Raw genomic sequence first — 23,128 nt, 5'->3', positions numbered from 1 at the left:
ATTGCAATTTTTCCATTCACTAAAACATGTCAAAGGGGCAGAAGGCCATGTGTTGTTATGGTTCTGGATGGCCAGATAGCTAGCAAGCAACAATGACAAGAAACTGCCATGTGGTGAATCGTAAGTGGCTCGTTTCAGCTTGTTGGATCTTGTTCTTGACACCATGTCTTGTTTTAAGGCGTTTGACTGATGTCACATCTATGCTAATATGGCAACAACAAAAAATCTAGCCAGCTAGCTAACCAACAACTGGAACTATGTATTTGAGAGACAAGTGCTCATTGTGCAACTTTATTTCTTTTCAATAACCATTGGAATAAATATAGTTTACATATTTTCAACAATCTAAGCCAACCCTGTCTGTGTTGCCCCATAGTTGCGCACGCGTTAGTCTTGTTGCTAAACAACCAACCCATCTATAATGGGGGATCCTGTTTACTGCTAACAATGCCTGCTGTACCACAGTCGGCCTTGAACTTCAGTGGATTCAATGAGAGGGGGCGTTCTCCCCTGTTTCCTTCCCTCAGAGAAATGTACTGCTGCTGCTTATCCTAATATAACAGAATGACAAGCTAAATAAACAGAGTGATGTGACTTAAAAATCCAAATAAATGCTGTGGTGTACACTTACATACACTGGAATGGAGTGGGATTGCAGCCCGTTGGCGATGTGCTGAAACATACAGGCCGTGCCACTGAGAAAGGTGTCAGACCCCGTTAGAGGCCTTTGGCTGGACGCAGCTCAAGTACAACTTGGACAAAAGCGCTGCCTGTCTCCCCTCATTAAGTGATTTAAGTCCCATGTTCCCCGGTTCCTTTCATCGGCCGCCAAAGTGAACACACTTAAAAAACCCAACAAGAATGCCGGGCCGCGGAGATGAATAGAACGAGGGGGAAAGCTGGAAGTTAGGGCCAGGGAACTGGGTCTAAAGCTGAGAGGCTATGCTAGCCATGCCTATTAGCGTCCCCAGTACGGAGGACTATATGTGAATGAACGGTATGGGCCTACAAAACAGCCCCTCACTGGGAAAAGGAGTGGCCACTTAATCCATGAACAGTTTTCTCCCCACAGAACCAGATTTTCCCATGAAGGTTTGGTTTAGTAAAGTGCTGCTATTTCCACATTCCTTGCTAACGAGACAAGGTTGTCACGGGGGAGACTATACTGCTCAGCGCTCCGACCAGCCCCAGGGGAGTGCTGCATCAGTGGACTGGTGTCATAATTACATCGGATTAACATAACCTATTGGATATCACACAGTTAGCATATGTACTCTAAAAACACCATTACGGTGCTGTGGGATGTGAGTGAAGTCCCTGGGCTTGGCAGAAGGAATGTGTCCAGAGAGAGAACATTAGCATTTCCTAGTTGGGATGAGCTCTCTGCCACCACAGCCTGTTTCAATTAGCACCTGAAAGACAGCAGGCTCCTCCGGGCCATTATGTCATCTGTTTGTGAACTCTCTAATTGGAGCGCTGTGGAAGGAAGGCCCCCTCTGTTCAGCACGGGAGGCCTCGCCAATGCCTGTTCTGCTCACCATGCTGCTGCTGCAGTACCATGCTGCTGCTCTGATGTATATTGGTAGTACGAGCAATTATCTCCGAATGATCTGGGATGATCTGAGATCAGTTTGTCGAGGGAAAGGATGTATTCAGTGCTGGTCAACACCTCACTAGAGAGTCAGTCTCTGACACATAAGGTGCAGAGGGATGATGCATATTACAGTGCAAAAAGCAGCACTTCCACATAGTCAGTTCTGTAAGTTTCCGTAGCGAAGTCCCTCCAGCAGAGGCTCTAGCTATCCTCTGTGGTCCTGACCTTTTCAAGTTTAGTTTATTGGTCTTTCAGCATTTGTACAGGAACAGTTGTGATTAAAAACACTAAATTACTTTGCTGGTATAATAAGAAAACATAAATTTTAAATAAATACAACAAATTTATAGTGCTAAAAATGTCTAAGCTAAAATCTCAAATCCATTTTCAGACAGGCTCAGGGAGGGTTCCATAGTTCTACAGCCCACTGGGTGTGGCCACACCCCAGCGGCCAACCTCAGGCCCCTGACATTTCACCACAACCATGAGGTTAGAGAGAAACTCTTTCTTCCTCCTTACAAATAAGTGACTTTTAACTCTCCCCATGAAAACAGAGACAAATAATGAACCTTTGGGCTGGAGAGATCACGTTCACTTTCACACGCATCAACTCCATTCTGAACCGTAACAAAAGACAACAGGAAAACATTGGTGTGGAGGGACTGTGAGTCAGGGTATGCTGAAGCGCATTTCTCTTTGTCAGACGTGAGTAATGGGAAGGGGGGAAGAGTAATGGCATACAAGTTGGGAAAATGTCTATGTGAGATGGCCATACAATGCATACTATCAGTCCTGTGGGGTCACACACAGAGGGAAGAAATGACATCAGATGTGAACTATAGCCGTTCCAGCTGGGTCGGAGGTGGAGGGTTGAGGGGTGGGGGAGGAAGGCTGTGAAGTCTGAGACGTCTTATCCCCTCTTCATATCTGATATCAGCCCAGGAGTGGGAGTCAGCATACAGTATGTGACAGACATCTGGACACCCGGGAGAGGAGGGATGAGGGGGAAGAGAGGGAGAGACAGTAAAAGAAAAGGGGGAGAGAGATATGGAGAGATAGGGATACATATAATTAATTAGAAAGAAAAGAGTAAGGAAAGAAAGTGAGAAAAACCTGAGAGAGAGCAGGGGTGGTTGGGAACCTGTTTTCTATAACTGTCTCACATTTACACCAGATTTCTTGGGCTAAATGAGGGCAGCTGTGTGTGTGTGTGTGCATGTGCGTGTGTGTGTGTGTGTGCCACAGCACATGGTTACCATGCGGCATGGACACAATGCTGCGGATACTGATTTAAAATGATTGCTCCGTGCTTTTCAGTGGTTATATGCTCCAAAATAAACTCTCACTGCCATGCAGCAAAAATCCAACAGTGCATTAATGTCCTGCCTCCAATCAGGCATGGGTACAGATGGAACACAATTTACACCCCAGTGTATCTGCCACAGTTTTGGTAATCAGGGCTGATCTTCCAATGAAAACGCAGCTGCTCTACGCCTCATTGGCTGCGGCTGGTTCCGGCTTAAACCTTATTGGTGAGTTTCTGGCTGATCACACCTCCCACTTCTATTGTCTTTGGGCTTCAATTTGCATAATTCCTATCCCTTACACTAGTTTAGAGGACGTGAAAAATAAATACTCTGGGATTTAAATTACAGGAACAATGGTAACCAAATGGAGGAGCCCATTAGACCAGCACAGGCAAGCACTGCAAGCCACACTGTCAGCTGAAACTGAACACCAAAATTATTAACAAAATTGTCTAGATCTATTATATAAAAAGCTTGATATTACCTAAAGGCTCTATCTCAATTATCTCAATGTTTTCCCTGAACAATTGAGAAAAAAATCAGTTGGACATGGTAAATCTTTAACTGATAGCAAAGGAGAATTGTAACCAGCAGTATTAGGTCGGCCTACTATATTTCCTACCATGTTACTGGGTTGCTGGGCAAAATTTCGAATGAGCCTGCCTCCGTCATACTGTAGTAGCTTGGTTGGTGGATGGTAAACGTGTGTGACGTGGTAGCCGGTGCACTTATTTGGCCCCTTGTGTATCGCGTGTCTAGACCTCACTAACAGAACCTCTGTGTTGGACCATGTGACTGACCAAAGTAGCAGTCACAAGACTTCAGCACCTAACAGACCAGGGGCTTTTTCAATCATTTCTCTTTTTAGTAGTAAAAAAAAAAGAAGCCGTCACAAAACACCCGTGGTTGGTACCAAGGTCCATTCAAGCACTGAAATGCCAACTTCCTATTTATAAAACTACATTTTTCTCTTAGACTGAGAGATAAATAACAATTACATTTAAAATGCACCATTCACATGACTGTGGTATATAATCATTCCACAATATCTGATTAGGGCCTCCTTTACACAACTTATCAAATAACTAACTAAATCGTAATCAAAATTAAATAGTTTTTATTTATTTTATTACCTTTTTTATTTAACCTTTATTTAACTAGGCAAATTCTTATTTATAAAATGTTATATATCATTGATATAAAGTATTTAAAACAATTCAAAGGTAATGTTTTGTATTGTCCACTTTTGTAACATTTTGCCTGAGGTCAACTGTACATTTTATTTTATTTATATACACCACAAGACACTTGTAAAAATGTATGTTACCAATAAATATAATCAGTATCTTCCTTTATGAATACTCTGTAATTTAAATACATTTTAAATGTATATAAAAAATTATAATTGTGAACTCTATTTAAAATGGTTGCATAAAGTTATCTTTCTATATTTTTTTTAATCTGTTGGTTTATAATAAAATATAGTGCTTACATTTTAGGGGAATGTAATTGTTGAAATATAGCACAGTCCAATAATTTTTCTTTTGTATTTTTTTCTTCACTTTAGTGTACGCCTAAATTTAGTTTATGCTACAGCCAAATGTCGTATAACGAGTGCAAACCCTGATATTGGCATATTTTCCTCAAAAAATGTGAGGCCCAACATATGAAAACAATCAATTGTGGTAAATCTCACTAATAGTACCATTATATAAGCACTACCTGAGTTGGTCCATGTCTGGCCCTAAAAATCTCTGTCCAGAAGTGCACTTAAAGGCCATTGGGCCTGGGCTTTGGTCATTAAGATCATAAAATCCTGCTCATAAAGATGCTTTATTTTTTCCGGAGAGTGCTCACTGCTTAGGTTTCCATCGGAAGTCTTTATGGCAGAGTGGTAATATTTCTGTCTCCAGACGGACCTGCCCATTGAGTTATTATGGAATACTGTAACTGGCCAAACCATAGCATGGCTCAGAGTTCATAACTGAAATATAAAAAGTATTTTAAACTCTAAGAAGCTGCTATAATATACAATCCCCTGAGAATCTAAGTAACATTTCTTAAAATATGCAGTGATAAATATACAGCTTGAAGGTCTGATGGATTGATTCCATAAAATAGATGTTAGGTTTTAATAAACACAACTAAATATAATTGCTTTGTTAGATCACTATTGGTCATATTCAAATTACATTTTGATGGAAATTAAATTGCTATCAATTTCTAACTACTAACTACTTTTTTCAATTTAAAAGATACGCTAATTTATCAATCCAAACTGAACGCATGTTTGTTGATGTATTTCTTTTGCAGACGGATGAAAAATTACTACATAATTTTTTATAACAATGTATAGAAATCAAACATCATTGTAATTCTCTCATACTTCTATCTGGCACATCTGTTCTCTCTTGTCTCTCCCCTAGTATAGCGATACTAGTGGGAATGATACAGATGGGTTTCAGGCTCTAACCGCAGCATCCTAACCAGGAACATAGGTACTTCAGATGGGTTTCAGGCTCTAACCGCAGCATCCTAACCAGGAACATAGGTACTTCAGATGGGTTTCAGGCTCTAACCGCAGCATCCTAACCAGGAACATAGGTACTTCAGATGGGTTTCAGGTGAAGTCCTGCAGCTTTTATTGCAGGTTTTTGTCGTGAAAGGTAGTTGGCTGCTTTGAAGAGGGACAGGACAGGTAATCTGTGACCTGGCCTCTTTGTTTAACAGACAACAGAGGGTTGTTTGCCCATTAGTGTCTCTTTGTAGTTGCTTGTCTAGGTGTGATATACACCCTGTCACTGCTACATCTACTAACTACATGATAAAGGAACAAAGATGTTGGAGAGAATGCCTTGTGACTCAACGTACCCCATAAATACCACAGTCCAGGCCTTTTCAAATGACCACTAAAATGTTAAATTACTTCAATTATAACACATTTAAAAAACGCAATGCTACTCATTTTCTGTCTCAGTTGAATTTAGTATGAGAAAGGGCTAATAAAACCTATTAATATCCAAGCACATAATCTGCAGACTGCGGACTAATAACTGCGGTCGGTTGTCTGATTCATGGGGAACATAGTATTCTGCTTCAGCGAAGACATCTTATTGGGGGGAAGACGCTGAGCTGTGATTGGCTGGAGGGTGACATTTTGTGTTGACTCTGCGTGCCAAAGCGCAGGGACCTGTTACTCCAGATGCCCTCTCGTCGTCCCCTCCAATGTTTGCAGCCCCACGCACGCGATCCCTCGCTCCGCCTGGCTGCACCCTCTCATCGCATTACTTCTGCTATTCTAACTCCTCCATCAATTATGCACTAGAATAACTGAGGGCCCTGGCGGAGCAAAGACATAAAGGGAGATCATCAGCCCAGGCGCTGCCAGCGTCTGCCTGCGTGTTCCCACTGTGTTGCCACGAAGAGTGATATGGGTGCCAGGCCGCCAGCTCAGCTAGGGCACCAGCAGCCACGGCATAGATACAGCTAGGCAAGCTAGGCTAGCTAGGGCACAAACATAACGTGGCTATGACACAAACACAGCCAAGCAAGGACCATGTTGCCTCAAACATTGACTTATGGCTGAGCGAGACCCCTGGTTTGCATCGTTTTGTTGCCCCCCTCCTCACAGCCCCTAACCCCCTTTACCCCAAGATTCAATTTCACTGTAAATTAACGATGTAAAGCAATGCATTAAAATTGCAATTAAAAAATTGAGGTTTATCATATCTAAAGCTGTTCATTGTGTCCTATGTATCTTCATGTTGAATTCAACAAGGGGTGGAGCCTGTTCACTAAGGGTCCCAGGATTCTCAACCGACTTTTGTTTCTTGGAAACAAAATGGAGTCTGATTTGGAGGGAAATGGCGGTCTTTGCTTCCCTCCCTGTCACAAGACACAGCTGAAAGTCAGGCAAGAGAAGAGAGCCACACCTATGGACAGAACAAATCCTAGCAGTCTGAGATTTCAATCAACAGTGCTTAACCTGGGATGATGACAAAATCATATGATTTCACCGAAGTTGCTTATTAACATCAAAGAAACATGGGGGGTGAGAAAACATGTATGAAAGATGGAGTGAGACAAAATGTCGACCCCTGCATTAAAGTCAGTGGTCCTGACCTGGATTTCTTCTGGTTGCGTGTCCAGGCTCTACTGTGAGATCGCAAACAGCTTTTTAATATTTCAGGGTCCCAAAGCACCAAGCGTGCTCAAATCCAACAGGAGGAAACTCCCTCTGTCTCCATGGGCCAGTAAGCCACACTAAAGGTCCCGCAAAGTGACAACAAGTTCATGAAAATAACACTGTTCTTTCCACACATCTAAATGTCACTTGTGTTTTTTGTATTGACAAAAAAAATCACATTATCAATGCACTTTAGCTAATTTGTCCACGGGTGCCTGAAATGACACAACTATGCCAAAGATTACAGCATACACTGACAACACCCTAGACATGTTCTGGAATGCTATGGAAAATAATGCTACAAGGGGGTGGCAGGTGGTCTAGGGGTTAAGAGTGTTGGGCCAGTACCTGAAAGGTTGCTGGTTTGAATCCCTGAGAGAACTAGGTGAACAATCTGTTGATGTGCCCTTGAGCAAGGCACTTAACCCTCATTACTCCTGTAAGTCGTTCTGAATAAGAACATTGATAAATGTGAAGCTATTATTACAGGCTTTGGTTTTTCTATTTATGTTTTCAGGTTGGAGTTTAGCACGTATAGCTCTTCAGCACATAGGGTGCACCGATTGGTGTCACCTCGTTAGTCAGCATGTGTTACACCTGTGTTGGTTGCCATCTTGTTAGTGGGAAGGTGATTCACCTGTGCTGGCCCAGGTGCTATCTAAGAGTGGCTGGCCCAGTGCCCCAGTTGTCTTGATAGATGTGGAGGGTTAACACCTTTAGTTGGTGCGCCCTATTTTTATTTATAGAAAAACATTCCTTTGTCTGATTTCCCTGATGTTGTTTTGCTCCACCTTTTTGGTTTGTTTCCTGTCTTTAAGTTTGGTGTGGGTTTTTCTTTTGTTTGCTTCTCCTTGGGCAAATTTGGTTGGCGCCCATGGTGGGTGTCTTAGATTCCAGTTGTTGTTGCTAGTCAACTTTCAGTGGACACCCCCATCAGAACCTCTCCTAAAACCCCACCTGTTTTGTTTTGGTTGTTGGTCAGTGACTCTTTGTTAGTTCCATCTTCTGTTTGAGTGACATTTTTGGTTTTCTTGCTGGGGAACGTAATACTATCATCAGATTTCTTTCTTATAAATACTGTCAATTAAAAAAAAACATCTACTCTTCATCTACCCTGGTTTAAATAATCATGATTGGAAAAGTCTGATGCAATCACAGTAGAAATTCTGTAGAAGCAAAACTTGTTTTTTTCCTCTACAAAAGTTTGCCACCAATGACACAGGGAAACATTGCCTCATGGAGAGGGATATTATCTTTTCCTATCATTTCAAAAGCCACATTGGACCAAATCAAGTTCCAGAAGCATTTCACCGATGCTTGGCTGTACCGTCGCATTTGTTTTATGTCGTGCATACTTTCCTTCCAATTTGGATTCATTTTGAATAGATTATACGAGGGTCTATATACAGCTCCGCGTGCCAATAGGCCTGATTGGTGCCACTTGTGTGCCATAGACTGGAGAGACAGCCCTGCCATCGTCCCTCCATCAGTAGAACTGAGCGAATTCCAGCAACACTAAAACAGCCAAGCCGTCATGGCTGACCACACCCTTCTGGAGCTATCTCAGACTGAGCACTACTAACAACAATCATTACTAACTAAAGACAGAGGATGGACCAGTCATCTCTGAGTAACCTGGCTCTAGGTACTCCAGCTGCAGAGAGAACTGCTGTGCTCAGAGGGAGAGGAGACAGAACGAAGAGGAGATCATTCCAATTCTCTTTCTGCCTTTCTCTCTCTCTCTCTATCCATCTTCCCCTGAATTGTACTCAGACAATTTGTTCTATCCATTTATTTGACCCATTTGAAACCTGCAGTGCAAAATACAGCCTTCATTTCCTTTATCTTAGGGAATGTTCTGTAATAGGAGGCATACAGTAGATAATACAGCTAACTGCAGATTAAAGTGTTCAGACCTTACACTTTCTTTGTGGATTCTCTTTGTGGAGTCCATTTTCATTATCTTTCCCTTGGCCTACTGTATAAAGTTCTCTTTCATTATGGGCTTGTTCTGCTAAAGTGTAATAGGAAGCCCAGATAGCCACTCACCACACTGTACTACCTCTGATAGAGAGTGTGGTGCATAGAGGCCGTCAATACAGCAACCTTCCCAGCCCACCGCTATACTGTCTGTCTGTCTGTCTGTCTGTCTGTCTGTCTGTCTGTCTGTCTGTCTGTCTGTCTGTCTGTCTGTCTGTCTGTCTGTCTGTCTGTCTGCCTGCCTGCCTGCCTGCCTGCCTGCCTGCCTGCCTGCCTGCCTGCCTGCCTGCCTGCCTGCCTGCCTGCCTGCCTGCCTGCCTGCCTGCCTGCCTGTCTGTCTGTCTGTCAGGAGGCCTTTTAGCAGCAGTTCCAGAGGCTTTACTGCAGTCATTAGGGGCTGGCCCTGATTAATGTGAATGGTCAGGCAGGCCCTGGCTTTCTGGGGGAAGAACAGAGCGGGGTGAAGGGTCCCACAGGAAGTGTTTTGTGTCTCCACACAAAGGGAGGCTGACCTCTTAAGCCCCTTAGAGCCTCTCTGCTTAATACCCTCACCGGTGCCTACAAAGACACAGGGATGCCATTTCACCACTCACATTTAAACAGCACACAAAAAGCCCAGTCGAAAGTTAAACCTTAAGAAACAGCAGAAAAGTGAACCTTGGAGCACTGGAGTGAGACTTGGAGATTAGGGACTGGAGGGTTGGCTCTAATCCATTGGCTGGCCTGCGCATATGAAATGGAGGATGCCGACTTGCTGAGCTATACCACCGATCGAGAATTAACTGAAAACAAGTTTACAGAAGCTGCTGAGAATGTGATCTACACAAATCTTAACAGAAACAGCATGGCAAACACTTTATATCCAAATGATTCATTGTGTGGCGCTATGAATATTGAGTGTTGCTGTAAGGTAACAAAGAAATCCCTACCTTAACACAGTAAACACAATAAATGTTCACTAACAAGACACCGACTTAAAACACCCTCCTGTCTTTAGTTGCTGTCAGTCAAGCAGAGGCAGCCTTGTTAGTTTGAAAAGATCAACAGAGGCAAGGCACCTCTCTCTCTGCGTGCAGGGTCGCAGAGCAGTGGAACTGGCTGCTTTCTCCACAGGAGGACTATTTTCCTCTTCACAGAGGGCCAGGCTATATCACCTCACTCTCTGACACCAAGACATCCCTGAGAAGATGGCTGCAACATGCCTGTCCCATCCACAGGCTAAGCCGGGGCAGGGGTGGAAATACGGGTTTTGACCTCATGCAGGGGACCCATGGCATGGCCACTGTTTTCCTGTGTAACCCTGTGACCCCTCTCCGGAAGCTTCTGTTAACCCTGTGACTGTGTGCCCCTTCCCCTTCGCCTCCAAACATATTCACCCTCACAATAGCCCGTCACAACTACCTCTCTCTCTCTGCCACTCACCTCTCCTCCCTCTTTCTGTCTGTCTCTCTCTAAGAGCATGCTGGCCATGGGCCGCTGAGTACGATAGGAACAATAGTGTCCTTTCACACTGTCAGAGCCAGGGCTGGGAGAGGGCTGCGGTCCTGAGACCCAGTCAATATTTGGACTTGGCTGTTTTTATGTGTCCGTTTTTAATCCAAGCAGAACCACGCAGCAGGGAGCCGGGAAAAGGCTGAAGGGGGAAAACGAGGGTAAACACTCTGAACAATGCAAACGGAGCAACTCACAATGCCACTGGGAAACTATCACAACATCAACTTGCCACAAACTGAAAAATGGTGTATTGTTTCTTAAGTGGAGATTAAAATGAGCCGGAATAGAGAAAGCAAACAGCCAAGGTCATTTCGCTCAGTGGAGAACTATCTGTGTCTGTCAGGGCAAGGATGTTATGAGGTAGAAAGAGATGCCACGGTTGTATTTTCACATTTCTGAGGTGTCCTCTAAAGGACTGCAGAATCGAATCATAGTATAACTACATCAAACAATTTCCTCAGAAAAGGACAAGCACTTTTGATCACTGCCGGATAGTTACCATAGCTACCAAAGTAGTTGACCACTAGGCAAATAGATGAAAGTATTTTGATTGTCTTCAACAGAAATATGTCACATCTGTTGTAGAAAGCTTTGAGGGGCATTATCGGAGCTTAAACTGCAGCCCCTGGGGTGACAGTGCTCTTGTAGAATGCTGGAATCCCTCTCCCCAGCTGTCATGTCGTTAGTCCCACCCCAATGAGGCTCTTTGATGAGGAAGGGTATCGGTTTCCATGGCATCGGAGACACAAACAGCAGGAAGATTAGGGACGGAACTCAGCCCTGATTCTCCACTGATCCCACCTATCAGCAACAAATAAACACCTTCGCCACGGCGATGGGTGCATGTGTCCCATATGGAGCCTGGAGGTTTTAATGAAGCAACTATCAAACTTAATACAGGCCAGGTGGGAATTGTCTAATGCCAACTGATTAATGGGCAATAAGCCGATCATTTACTTAATTTACTCAGCTTGTTGTTATTTACACATGTATGAACAGAGTATTACTGAAGAAAATGCCTGAGTGGCCCCTCAGCCCTGTATTACCTACATTTACACAGCATTCTCACATGTATGTTTTTTATTTGGTTATTTTTATTTAACCTTTATTTGTGTTAACCAACATCCATCCAAAGACACCGCAGCCCGTCTCTTCCCATCCTTAAAATACATTTTATTATGTCTTCTTTAGCTAATTACTACTAATATAGCACATATTTTAAAGATGGGCATTTCAAATTATGCTGTCTTTAAATCAAATCATTTTTAAATAACAAGTCAAACACTCTGACTTATAATATTCATTGTGGCTCAGTGGTTTTATGTCTCCTCAACCAGATTGTGTGTCATTCAAGCACTTCATTTTTTTTAATTAAGGAGATTATAATGACTTGAGCGCCTCACTGTCACTAATTGAGGAATTTGTACCTCCAAGCATGACTGAATCATCATCATAGTTAAACTCCTGCTCCACTGCTTTTGAATCCCACTGTTTGAGGGAATCAACTAAGTGCATCAGAATGTTGAGGTTTTGGGAGGAAAATAGGAATAATGTTTATTAAGCTTGCAACAAACTTGGCACCATTATCAACCTACATGTGTTTGAGACAATATAAAATACGTGAAAATGACTTCACCATTTCCATTTTCCACGAGTCACTTCCCATTTCAATTTCAGAGTCCCTGTAGGGGATTTCATGAATGGCTGAGTATGGACTGCAGGACTACTGCATTGGGTGCTGTTTTTCTCCTGTGGTCAGAAAAAAAGCCTCATCTGGAAGTTGTGACTATACCCCAGCAGGCTGCGAGCTCTGATGGCTGAGTATGGTTACATTACCCAGCAGGGGCCAGGGGCCCAAGGTCTAACACAGAGTATGGTTACATTATACGGCAGGGCCAGGGGCCCCTGAGTCTTTGCATGGTGCACGGTTACATTATACTGCGGGATCGGGTTTGGATTAGGCCCCTGAATGAGAAAAAGGAGACAGTCATTTAGTTACTTATTTATTTACCCGAGGAGCCCTATTCTCCTCAGACAAAACCCAGGCAGGGTGCCGTTGCATGGCCGTCACAGAGCCTCAGAGGAGAGGTAGGTTCTGCCCCAGCTTTAACCCTAACTACAGTCCCCTCTGTGCTGCTCTGTGATGGTTATCCCAGGGCCTGTTTGGTTACCGCAGAGTGTGTGACCTCAGCATGTGTGTATCTCTCCCAGGAGCATGCACCACGCTGGGCCTGGGCCACTGCTGAAATTCCCCTCTGTGTTCCCCTCATTGTCTGTCACAAACTGGGAGTGGGGGGAGCAGGGACGGGGGGCATGGCAACGGAGGAGCAGGACTTGGGAAGTTGGGAAGCTTTTCCTTTTTTTTAGGCAGGAGCTGTTGGAATGAGCTGAGGCCACTATGGGAGTATATCAAAGACGTTATCTGTTCCAGGAAAAGAGCCACCACACTTGTGTTTATATCTCACCTGTTCCCTTTAATTTTATTTAACTAGGCAAGTCAGTTAAGAACCAATTTTTATTTACAATAACAGCCTAGGAACAATGGGTTAACTTCCTTGTCAGGGGCAGAACAACAGATTTTTATCTAGTCAGCTCGGGGATTCGAGCTAGCAACCGTTCGGTTACTGGCCCAATGCTCTAACCACTAGGCTACCTGCGGTCTCCTAACTAGTTCATTACACCCACTTTACCTCAGAGTTACCACAAAAAGACAAACAAGTACAGCATCATCTGTTGACTCTGTGCAATGCAAATTACCCCAAAGGACCAGTTTCTTCTCCCCAAGTAAAAAAAAAACTATTTTGAGGAGTCATGTCAAAACTATAACTGTCAGGAAAGACCGGATCAGGTTCAATGGTGGTGATGTGTTAAGCATGACACAAAACAAAGTGATACACTCATACTACTAACTATTTGCTGAGGTGCAAGTCATCCAGTGTGAAGAACTGTTGAGTTACCAGAGCTGTAGGGTTGATGGGATTAGAAATGCACAATTAGCACCTCTGTCAAATAGAAGTCACATCTGCCCATTCATTACAGTGGGGCATTCCAGCTATTATGAAGCCATTGCTTTACCCTTGTGAACACACTAATTGGCAACTTTGACTAATTAGAATAAAATAGAAACGGCAGATGGCAACCTAACATACTACTAACTATTTTGTGTATTTTATTGTAGAACCACATGCAAAGGATTCAATTACATGTTAAAAGCACACGCAAGCTTGCCGTTTATGTGCGTCATAAGCAAAACGCCTTATATTTTTCCAAGTCAAACTGGCAGATAATATTTAAATTCATTCAAGGCAACATTTTAGATGTTTAACGCTTCATATGTACAGCCATTGGTTTAATCGACACTGGGATACAGTCGCAGAGAATTCTAACAGAAATCAACAGAATCATTTTCCTACTGCCGACGCACTAAAAGTGGACGCGGTAACAATCCGCCACAGCAACACATAATATCTTAAATCATCACACTAACACACGATTTATCTCATTAAAGAGATAAGACACATCCTTTTCCAGTAGTAAAATTATAGCAAAGGATGCCTATAAGGAAAGCCATTTTCGGCGCATTCAGCAGAACCAGGATAATATTATCTATGGATAATCATTCTGGTGTATTTACAGTATAGGATATAAAAGACTATTGATGAGAGGCGTTGTTGTTTTTTTAGATAACATGTATGTCACCCAACATACCATTTTTGTATATTATTGCCGATGTGCATCAATAACATGTATGTTTGTAGGCTATAGACACGTGACCATTGATCAATGAATCATGGTGGAAATGTTCCAAAGTAATGCTGTTACAAATGTCATATATGGTCCAGGGGCCATCCACCTCTAACCTATGTCAACAATGAAGTTGAGGCCACATGAAGTTGGTGACCCGTGGCCCGTCCTTGACACAATTTGCGATTACGCACGAGACTCACCTGGGGTTGGTCCGGTTCCAGTAGACGGCATAGCGGTCGGACACCACCTTGGACGCCGGCTCTTGGCCATATGCACACATCCATAACACCAGGGAAACGAACAGGATCATTTCCACCTGCGGCAAAGCTCCCGAACTTGGCCACGCCAAAGTCCCTCTCGATGCAGCGTCTCGCGTGATATAATTATTGGAATGAACAGACAGAATGAAATGATATTCCCATCTGAAGGCTTTTAAATTAGAATTGCCTTATATCGCAGTTGATTCCTCTCTGGTTATAACGAACTGATTGGATTACTTCGCGAGGAAGTTATTGTGCTGAAGCTTGAATTGACATTTGGAAAAAGTTCAGTATTTGCATTCCGTTTTAGAAAAGCACAATCAGTTTTTTGTGGAATACAAAATAATTGCAATAGGTGGAAAAAAATGCTGCTATATTAGTTGAGGGTCCGTTTGAAATAAATACTATTTCAGTCAATGCTCGTATAATGTATTCATAGCAACAAGCGCATCCTCTTCAACCGCAATGTGGAATGCCACAAATATTATACACATGAATTTAAAGCCTTAAAAAGGTATCCTTCAGTAGGTCTACCATGAATAGCCTTTTAAACACAATGAGGAATAATTCTCTCCTCGGAACAACTCTTATTTGCGCACTAATAGTTTCTGCAACTATAGGTTACGCAGCTATATAATTGCTGATATTAAAGGTAATAACAGAGTAGTCCATGCATAAATCTGTTCAATTGTTCTAGAACTTTGGAATAATAAGTAACTCCAAAGAACCTGTGCGCTACAGACAGTTCCGTGTCTTCCTTGACGTTGTCCTGTGTCTTCCTTGACGTTGTCCTCCCTCGGATCTGTGTCCGTGTCTTCGGCGTTGTCGCTGGATTGTCACGGCTGGATCAGTTTCCTTACTCGGATCGGAGTCATTCAAATGTGCCGTGGCATAAAACGAGTTTATAAAAACCTCAGCATGGACGTAGATACTTCGATGTGTCGCATGAAACGAGGCAAATGTAAGCAGGCTCGGTGGAAAGTCGTATAGTTCGGCCTGAAGAAAACCAAGTCAGCGCAGCGCGGGCTCGGCCATGCATGCATGCTCCCCCACTGTGCCAGCGCCGGTACGGTTTCAGGCTTGCGCACAGTCTCATTGGTTTGAAATGTGAATGATGGGCGTTTCGCTTACAAAAACAACATCCCTCCTCATGAGGAGGTACATCTGCTTCCTCAAGCGACAGATCATTTATTTCACAAGGTAGACCTACTAGGCATTAGGGCCACGGATCCTAAACGAGATAAGAACGATCTGATATCAGCTCTGCTCTGCGTGTCGGTTTACATGTTTACACCTTACACCGAGGTCCATACTGTCTTTACGCACACAAAGTATTTTGAAATCAACAATGTTTTGCATTATCCAGCATTGTGGCAAATGATGCTACAACTAACCACTGAATCCTTAATGCCCACGACTGTCTATTATCATCCATTGAGCTCCAGGAGTTGATTTACTACAGTTTTTGATCCTATTCAATTCCATGAGGTATGTCACTATGTGTCTAATAATGAACAGTTCTGATAAACATGTAAACGCAGTGCACTCTGCATTACTTCCTGAAATATGTGTCAATGTTTGCCTACTACGCATTCAAAATTCAAACACTGGGTAAGGGCATTTGCAAAATGTTTCTGATTTGTAGATTTTGTAGCCTGTCAGACTGGTTCGCCGTCTTATCGGTTTGCGCCCTTGACATGCTTTACGCACTAGCCTTCCAATGTTTCTTGGCGCCCCGCAGTGGAGATAAGGAAAAGCGCTTCCTGGATAGCAGAAAGGTAGGTTATAAATTAAGTAATTAGATCAAAGATCAGGTAAAAAAAAGACATTTGATATGTGTTCTATATTATTTGATCAAGATTATTATTTTAGGTATAACATCATAGGCTTGTAGTAGAGCATATTGTTAAGGTATTTTCCTGTTATTGTAGTAACATGCCATCCGGCAGACAGCATGAGGTCCATTAAGGCAGTACTAGACACAGAAGGGTCTGGTGTGTCAAAGATAATTCCTAGTTTAACCAGTACCACGAAGGAACCTCATCTCAAAGCCTGGATAGTCAACTAGAACAGTATGCAGTCATTAATCGTTCAGGATCAAGAATATCTCAACATTCCTAACCCTCAAAACTAGTACCATTAACTCTTGAGTACCATTAACTACTGAGAACCATTATCATGGCCAGTGTTCCAGCTGGAATTGAATTTAGCTCTTTCATAGTCACATGCACTTTCCAAGGCTGAGATCCCACTCACACATGTTGCCCAGTAATAAGGCAAACACTATATTTTTGCAGAATAAATAGCCTGTGCCTGCTTTTCATACACAAATACACAAGGCCATTCTATTGATGAAATCTAAGAAGGGACTTTTATGTACAAACTATTAGCACAATCACACAGGACAATTTGTGTAATATGGTCCTCCTTGGGTTGTGTTTAACTCACACAGTTTTTGTTTGGCTATATGACCAGTCTGGCTATATGACCAGTCTGGCTATATGACCAGTCTGGCTATATGACCAGTCTGGCTATATGACCAGTCTGGCCATATGACCAGTCTGGCCATATGACCAGTCTGGGTATATGACCAGTCTGGCTATATGACCAGTCTGGCCATATGACCAGTCTGGCCATATGACCAGTCTGGCTATATGACCAGTCTGGGTATATGACCAGTCTGGCTATATGACCAGTCTGGCTATATGACCAGTCTGGCCTTATGACCAGTCAGGCTATATGACCAGTCTGGCTATATGACCAGTCTGGCCATATGACCAGTCAGACTATATGACCAGTCTGGCTATATGACCAGTCTGGCCATATGACCAGTCAGGCTATATGACCAGTCTGGCTATATGACCAGTCTGGCTATATGACCAGTCTGGCCATATGACCAGTCTGGGTATATGACCAGTCTGGCTATATGACCAGTCTGGCTATATGACCAGTCTGGCCATATGACCAGTCTGGCCATATGACCAGTCTGGCCATATGACCAGTCTGGCTATATGACCAGTCTGGCCATATGACCAGTCTGGCTATATGACCAGTCTGGGTATATGACCAGTCTGGCTATATGACCAGTCTGGCTATATGACCAGTCTGGGTATATGACCAGTCTGGCTATATGACCAGTCTGACTATATGACCAGTCTGGGTATATGTGATGCGTATGTGCTGGTCACACCAACAGGCCCAGCCTCTCACCCAAGTAGACTATTCCATGAGCCTTAACCACCTCACCATCCCCCTATAGCTCTTGTCCTACTTCATTCACACCCCATTTACACCCCATATACATCCATGTTACCAGAGACAATGGAGTCATTATGAATTAGGGTCAGGGCTGCAGTATGCAATGATACACAGCGTCACATTCTAATGTTCTCTCTTTCTCATGACCTTTCGTGGCTGCCTCTGTCACACACACAAAGAAATGTGATATCTACCTGTCTCCACATATGAACTACATGTACATATCACACACACAGAGGGAGGAGGAGACTGGATCTGCCGTGCACAACTGACAGAGATTGCACACAAAGGGCAGCGATGGGGAAAGGGCTTGTTTTTACCTTTTTTTCTGTGGGTTATAAATATTCCTCATAACCCATTGCCATCAAACTGTCACTATGTGTTTTTGTTGTAATACACTCATAATGCCCCTAGAGTCCTATTCCATTAGCAAGGGATAAGCAGGCAGTAATCACATTGTAGCTGTGTATGAAACCAGATTCCCCCAACACATTTCATATCCTCTGATAATCTCCACTGTAATTGTTATGAATTCACTGAGGGCCATCTCCCTGTTCACCAATTGGTGGGTATTGAAGGTGTAAGACACAGCATAGAGCTGGGTTACCCTGAGTTTGGTTTACTGCTGTGTTGTTCTTGCCTGGCTTATACCTGGAGAGTCATTACAAAGGATGGTCGTATGATCTATGCTTGAAACTGAATGATGAATCGAAATGTTTCTGTCTTTTCCTTTCTTTCTTTCTCTCTCTTACCTTTTTGTCTTCGCCTCTTTCCCCCCTTTCTCTCCGCCTCTTTCCGTGTCATACTAATGCTAGCTCCTCATGGAAAAGTAAATGTTTATCTCTCCCCCGGTGGAGCAGTTTATTTCTTGATCTCTTCCCATCACTCCTCTGTCTAAAACTCCACTGTGACCCATTCCAGCTGGCCACCCAGCTCTTACAAGACTATAGCAGAGGTAAGACGACGGATAGCCTCTAATGAGAGAGAGAGAGGCTGCAAATACACAAGTGGTAGAGTAACAAAAGTTCAGAGAGAGAGAGGAGTGTATATGAGATGCAGGGAGGTAAGTTGATTTCGATTCAGCAAGCTATGGGAGGTCTGATCCATTCCTGTTGAGCTGGCACTTACAGGTCTGTGTGTGGCACCTAGGTGAACTCTTTTGTATACATGACCTCTGGAATACAAACATACACACAGAAACACACACACAAACACACATGCCTTGCATGTTTATGGACAAAATAATAACTTCACTCCATACATGTTTTCATAAGTGATGGTTCCCTGGTCCAAGGTCAGTAATGCCTGTGAGCCACTATTGCTTTGCTGTTTAAAGTCATTGTAAAGAAAATTAGGACTGCTGACATTGGAATGCCAGCTATTTCAGTGGGGGAAGTTCTCACCAGATTTCTACATTTCCAGATTTCTACATTGGAGAGTAAGAGTCGGTCAGAGCCAATCAGGCTCAGGCAGTCACATATCACAACATTGATTTGTTCATCAAATCAATGTTATTTTGTCACATGCTTTGTAAACAACAGGTGTAGGCTAACAGTGAAATGCTTACTTCCCAACAATGCAGAGAGAATAAAACAATAAATAATCGGAAAATAGCCCCATGTTGAGGGTCAGCGTGGCAAATGTGTTGTTGCCTACCCTCACAACATGGGTGCGGCCCGTCAGGATGTCCAGGGTGTCTGGGATGGTGGTGTTGATGTGAGCCATTACCAGTCTTTCAAAGTATTTCATGGCATTCTTGGGCACAGGGACTATGGTGGTCTACTTGAAACATGTAGGTATTACAGACTGGGTCAGGGAGAGGTTGAAAATGTCAGTGAAGACATTTGCCAGCTGGTCAACGCATGCTCTGAGTACGCCTCCTGGTAATCCATCTGGCCCTGCGACCTTGTGAATGTTAGCCTGTTTAAAGGTCTTACTCACAACATCTACGGAGAGCGTGATCACACAGTCATCCGGAACAGCTGGTGATCTCATGCATGGTTCAGTGTTGCTAGCCTCGAAGTGAGCATAGAAGGTCTTTAGCTCGTCTGGTAGGATAATCAGCTAATTCATACATTCATATTGCCCTCTGTCCACTGATGACATTGTTCTCTCATCAGTCATACAGTTTGTTAAGTGAAATGAGCTTTGTTCAAGGACACAATATAAGATCAGTTTGTTCTAAGAATACAAAATTGTGCACTGTTGAGTGGTTTAAAATGTCATACAGGCCCCCTAAAACACTAGGAGACACTACTGATCCACACCCAGGTTTAGTCTGTCTGGGGTTTTGGTTGCTTCTGACGACCGAATAGAGATTGATCCAGCTCTGAAACAAAGCACAAAATGGCCCAGCCATGGAATTACCCTTGTAAGCAGCTTTTGTGTTTGCCAATCTTTAATAACTGATTAATTATGCATCATACACTCAAACACACCTCTAAACCTCCTTAATGAAAAGGTCTAGAAATGAGTTTTGCTCGCTTTTATTCATTGCCCTTTGATCTGAAGAGTTTCAGTTGAAGTAGGTACTTGTTCAAAACAGGACTGTAGGGAGATGTCATGAATTGGATGTGTAAATTAAAAAAACTCAAAGCGGTGTAAAATTGATCTGAGGCCACTAGTGTTGAAGGAACATCAGTTCACGTCTCCTGTCCAATGAAAGGAGTGGGGATCATGCGGCGCGGGGTCGTGATCCAGGCCTGACAGGGTATAGGGGAGAACAGGAGGGAATACATGGAGGAATATGAATGTCTGGCTTCACTTCCGACAGATACCTGATCCTCCTTGGGGATGGGCAATCGGCTGTGTGTGAATGAAACAGACACTTTTCAATTAAGAAGAGAAGCCAAAGGTGGCCTTCAAAACACGCTCGGAAACACATGCCTTGTGCTCCGGTCACACATGTATAGTGGGCCCAAAATTGGTTTAGAAAGGTCTAGGCTTAATAAGAATGCCTATTCAAAGGTACACTGTAAAACATAAGATATGTTGATGTAAGGATATGATACAGCCATGGAGGGAAATTAAGATAGACCTCTAGCCTGTGGCTAATACTTTTCAGACTTGTAGAAAATGTGCCCAACTAGCCCGCCAGCAAGAGTCGTTTTGTTCTCTTTTCAAATTGTAGTCTACTAGTGCTGCTGGCCAGTTTCCAAAATCCATCCCTTGATACAGAATTGTTGTTACACATGTGCTACATTGTTTGGTGTAAGAGTTGTACAATATCCTACAAAGTTATTTTAACTACACAAGCTACATGTAGCGGTATATGCTCGATACAACTGCAGTGAGTATGGGTAGTGCATGATCCTATACTCCCGTAGCAGTGCAGCAGTACTGACCTCATAGGAGTGAGTGGATCGAGTCTTCTGTTATGGCCTTAGGATAGTTTTATTAAAGCCTTGAGATGGAGCAGCCTGCCAGGTGAAACACTGAATGGTTCATATGGAAAGGCCAGACTAGCCATTTGGAAGTCAAGACCATCTTATTTATTTTAATCATGAGCTTATTTGGTAATTCTAAGGAATAAAACTGACATGTATTTACATTCAATATATACAAGTGTAATACCCTGTTAAAACCATGTATTAGAAACACTTTGTTTTACTACAGCTTTTGCTGTTGAGCCTATTTTGTAATTGCATTGGGAATTTGAAAGGGCATCAAACAAATGTGTTTACTTTCATGTGCAAACTTCAAAGAAACAACATGTAAATCGTTTGAGAGTCACTGTTGGTTGAATTCTGTAATGTGATGTCCACTTAATTTTTTTGACCTTTACGTTTACAGTAAACTAAAGTAACCTGGTTTGGTTTAGCAAATGGCCAATCGTGTGAACTCTGGGTTTGCTGTGGCACGAGAGACTTTTAAGTTTCTGCTCAAGATGTTAGAAGAGAGACACGGATGCTGCCCTTGTTAAGTTTAAAGTTTTACATTTGAAGAGATTATGAACTGAATTAGCAAACAGACTGTTGCTTAATTTTACTTACCTGTTACAATCTATCGAACTGACCTGAATTCGCCTGCTGTGGAGGATTTAGCCATCGTCACGTCAACAAGAGCTAGCCTAGGTTTTGTCAGATTGAGAGCTCAAGAGGACGGTTTTGTCTTGAGATGAGTTGAGGACTTATTTCGTGACCTGGACATCTCTTCTTTTATTTTATTTTGCATTTTACCCCCCTTTTTCTCCCCAATTTCGATCTTGTCTCATCGCTGCAACTCCCCAACGGGCTCGGGAGAGACAAAGGTGGAGTCATGTGTCCTTCAAAACATGACCCGCCTAACCGCGCTTCTTAACACCCGCCAGCTTAACCTAGATGCCAGCCACACCAATGTCTCGGAGGAAACACCGTTCAACTGGTGACCGGGGTCAGCCTGCAGGCACCCGGCCCGCCACAAGGAGTCGCTAGAGCATGATGAGCCAAGTAAAGCCCCCCCGGCCAAACCCTTCCCTAACCCGGGTGACGCTGGGCCGTCCAAAGGGACTCCCGGCCACGGCCAGTTGTGGCACAGCCCGGGAATGACCCTGGGTCTGTAGTAACGCATCTAGCAATGCGATGCAGTACCTTAGACCGCTGCACCACTCGGGAGGCCCCTCTTCTGTTGCATGCAGGGCATTTTCCGCCATGGGTTATAGATGGGCATCGGCCTTGGAATTATTGTTTCAGGGAGTTCGGTACCGTGAGTAACATTGGGTTTCCATTCCTTTTGCTGGATCATTCTTCATGTCTTTGTTGGGCTCCACCGTGTGCCTACTATAGTTTGCAAGTTGGCCATGTCGAACAGTGTCAATAACTGAGTTTTATAAGCGTGGACTCTAATCACCGGAGGTTTTCTATTTTTATTTCTATACACATGGCCATTGATTGTGTTGTGTAAACAATAATTTTTATTTGTAATACATCCAAGTCAAATTGCAGTCTGTGTATGGTTGTATTTCATTGTCATACTGCAGTTATTCTTATTGCATGGGAGAACATTCTGGAAGCAGTCATCTAAACCTTTAAATATCTATTAGTTATATCCCTAGCCTCTTGCATTTTTCATACAAGTTCATTTCATGAGTTGTCCTTATTCCCATGCTGATTTAGGTGAGTCGTGGTGAGAGAGTAACACAAGATATAAGATATAACCCTATGTGTGTGTTCATTGGTTTTGCTCATCCAATAATTGGGATTTTTATTTTTTTATGTCTTTATAGCCACATCCTTTATGAGTCTTTAACTATCTTTAAACACAGCTTAAGTCCCCCAAAGGTGGTGTATTTGTTAAATTAATCTCCCAGGGAATCCTAAAGCCG

At 43.1% G+C, this 23,128-nt stretch overlaps 1 protein-coding gene across 2 annotated transcripts in view; it reads right to left on the bottom strand.

The window, feature by feature from the left end:
• The window catches only part of LOC115159606 (ephrin-A5b-like), a 68,753-nt gene extending 53,123 nt beyond the window's left edge, over positions 1-15,630 (bottom strand). For both annotated transcript variants that reach the window (XM_029709481.1, XM_029709482.1), the window contains exon 1: positions 14,509-15,630. In XM_029709481.1, coding sequence (XP_029565341.1) covers positions 14,509-14,618 — 110 coding nt within the window. In that variant the 5' untranslated portion in view covers positions 14,619-15,630. The remainder of the gene's footprint in view (positions 1-14,508) is intronic.
• Positions 15,631-23,128: the final 7,498 nt, after the last annotated feature.

Source organism: Salmo trutta, chromosome 23, assembly GCF_901001165.1.
Source record: "Salmo trutta chromosome 23, fSalTru1.1, whole genome shotgun sequence".
Lineage (NCBI taxonomy): Eukaryota > Metazoa > Chordata > Actinopteri > Salmoniformes > Salmonidae > Salmo > Salmo trutta.
The sequence above is the reverse complement of the archived record's forward strand: the minus strand, read 5'-3'. Positions and strand labels throughout refer to the sequence as shown.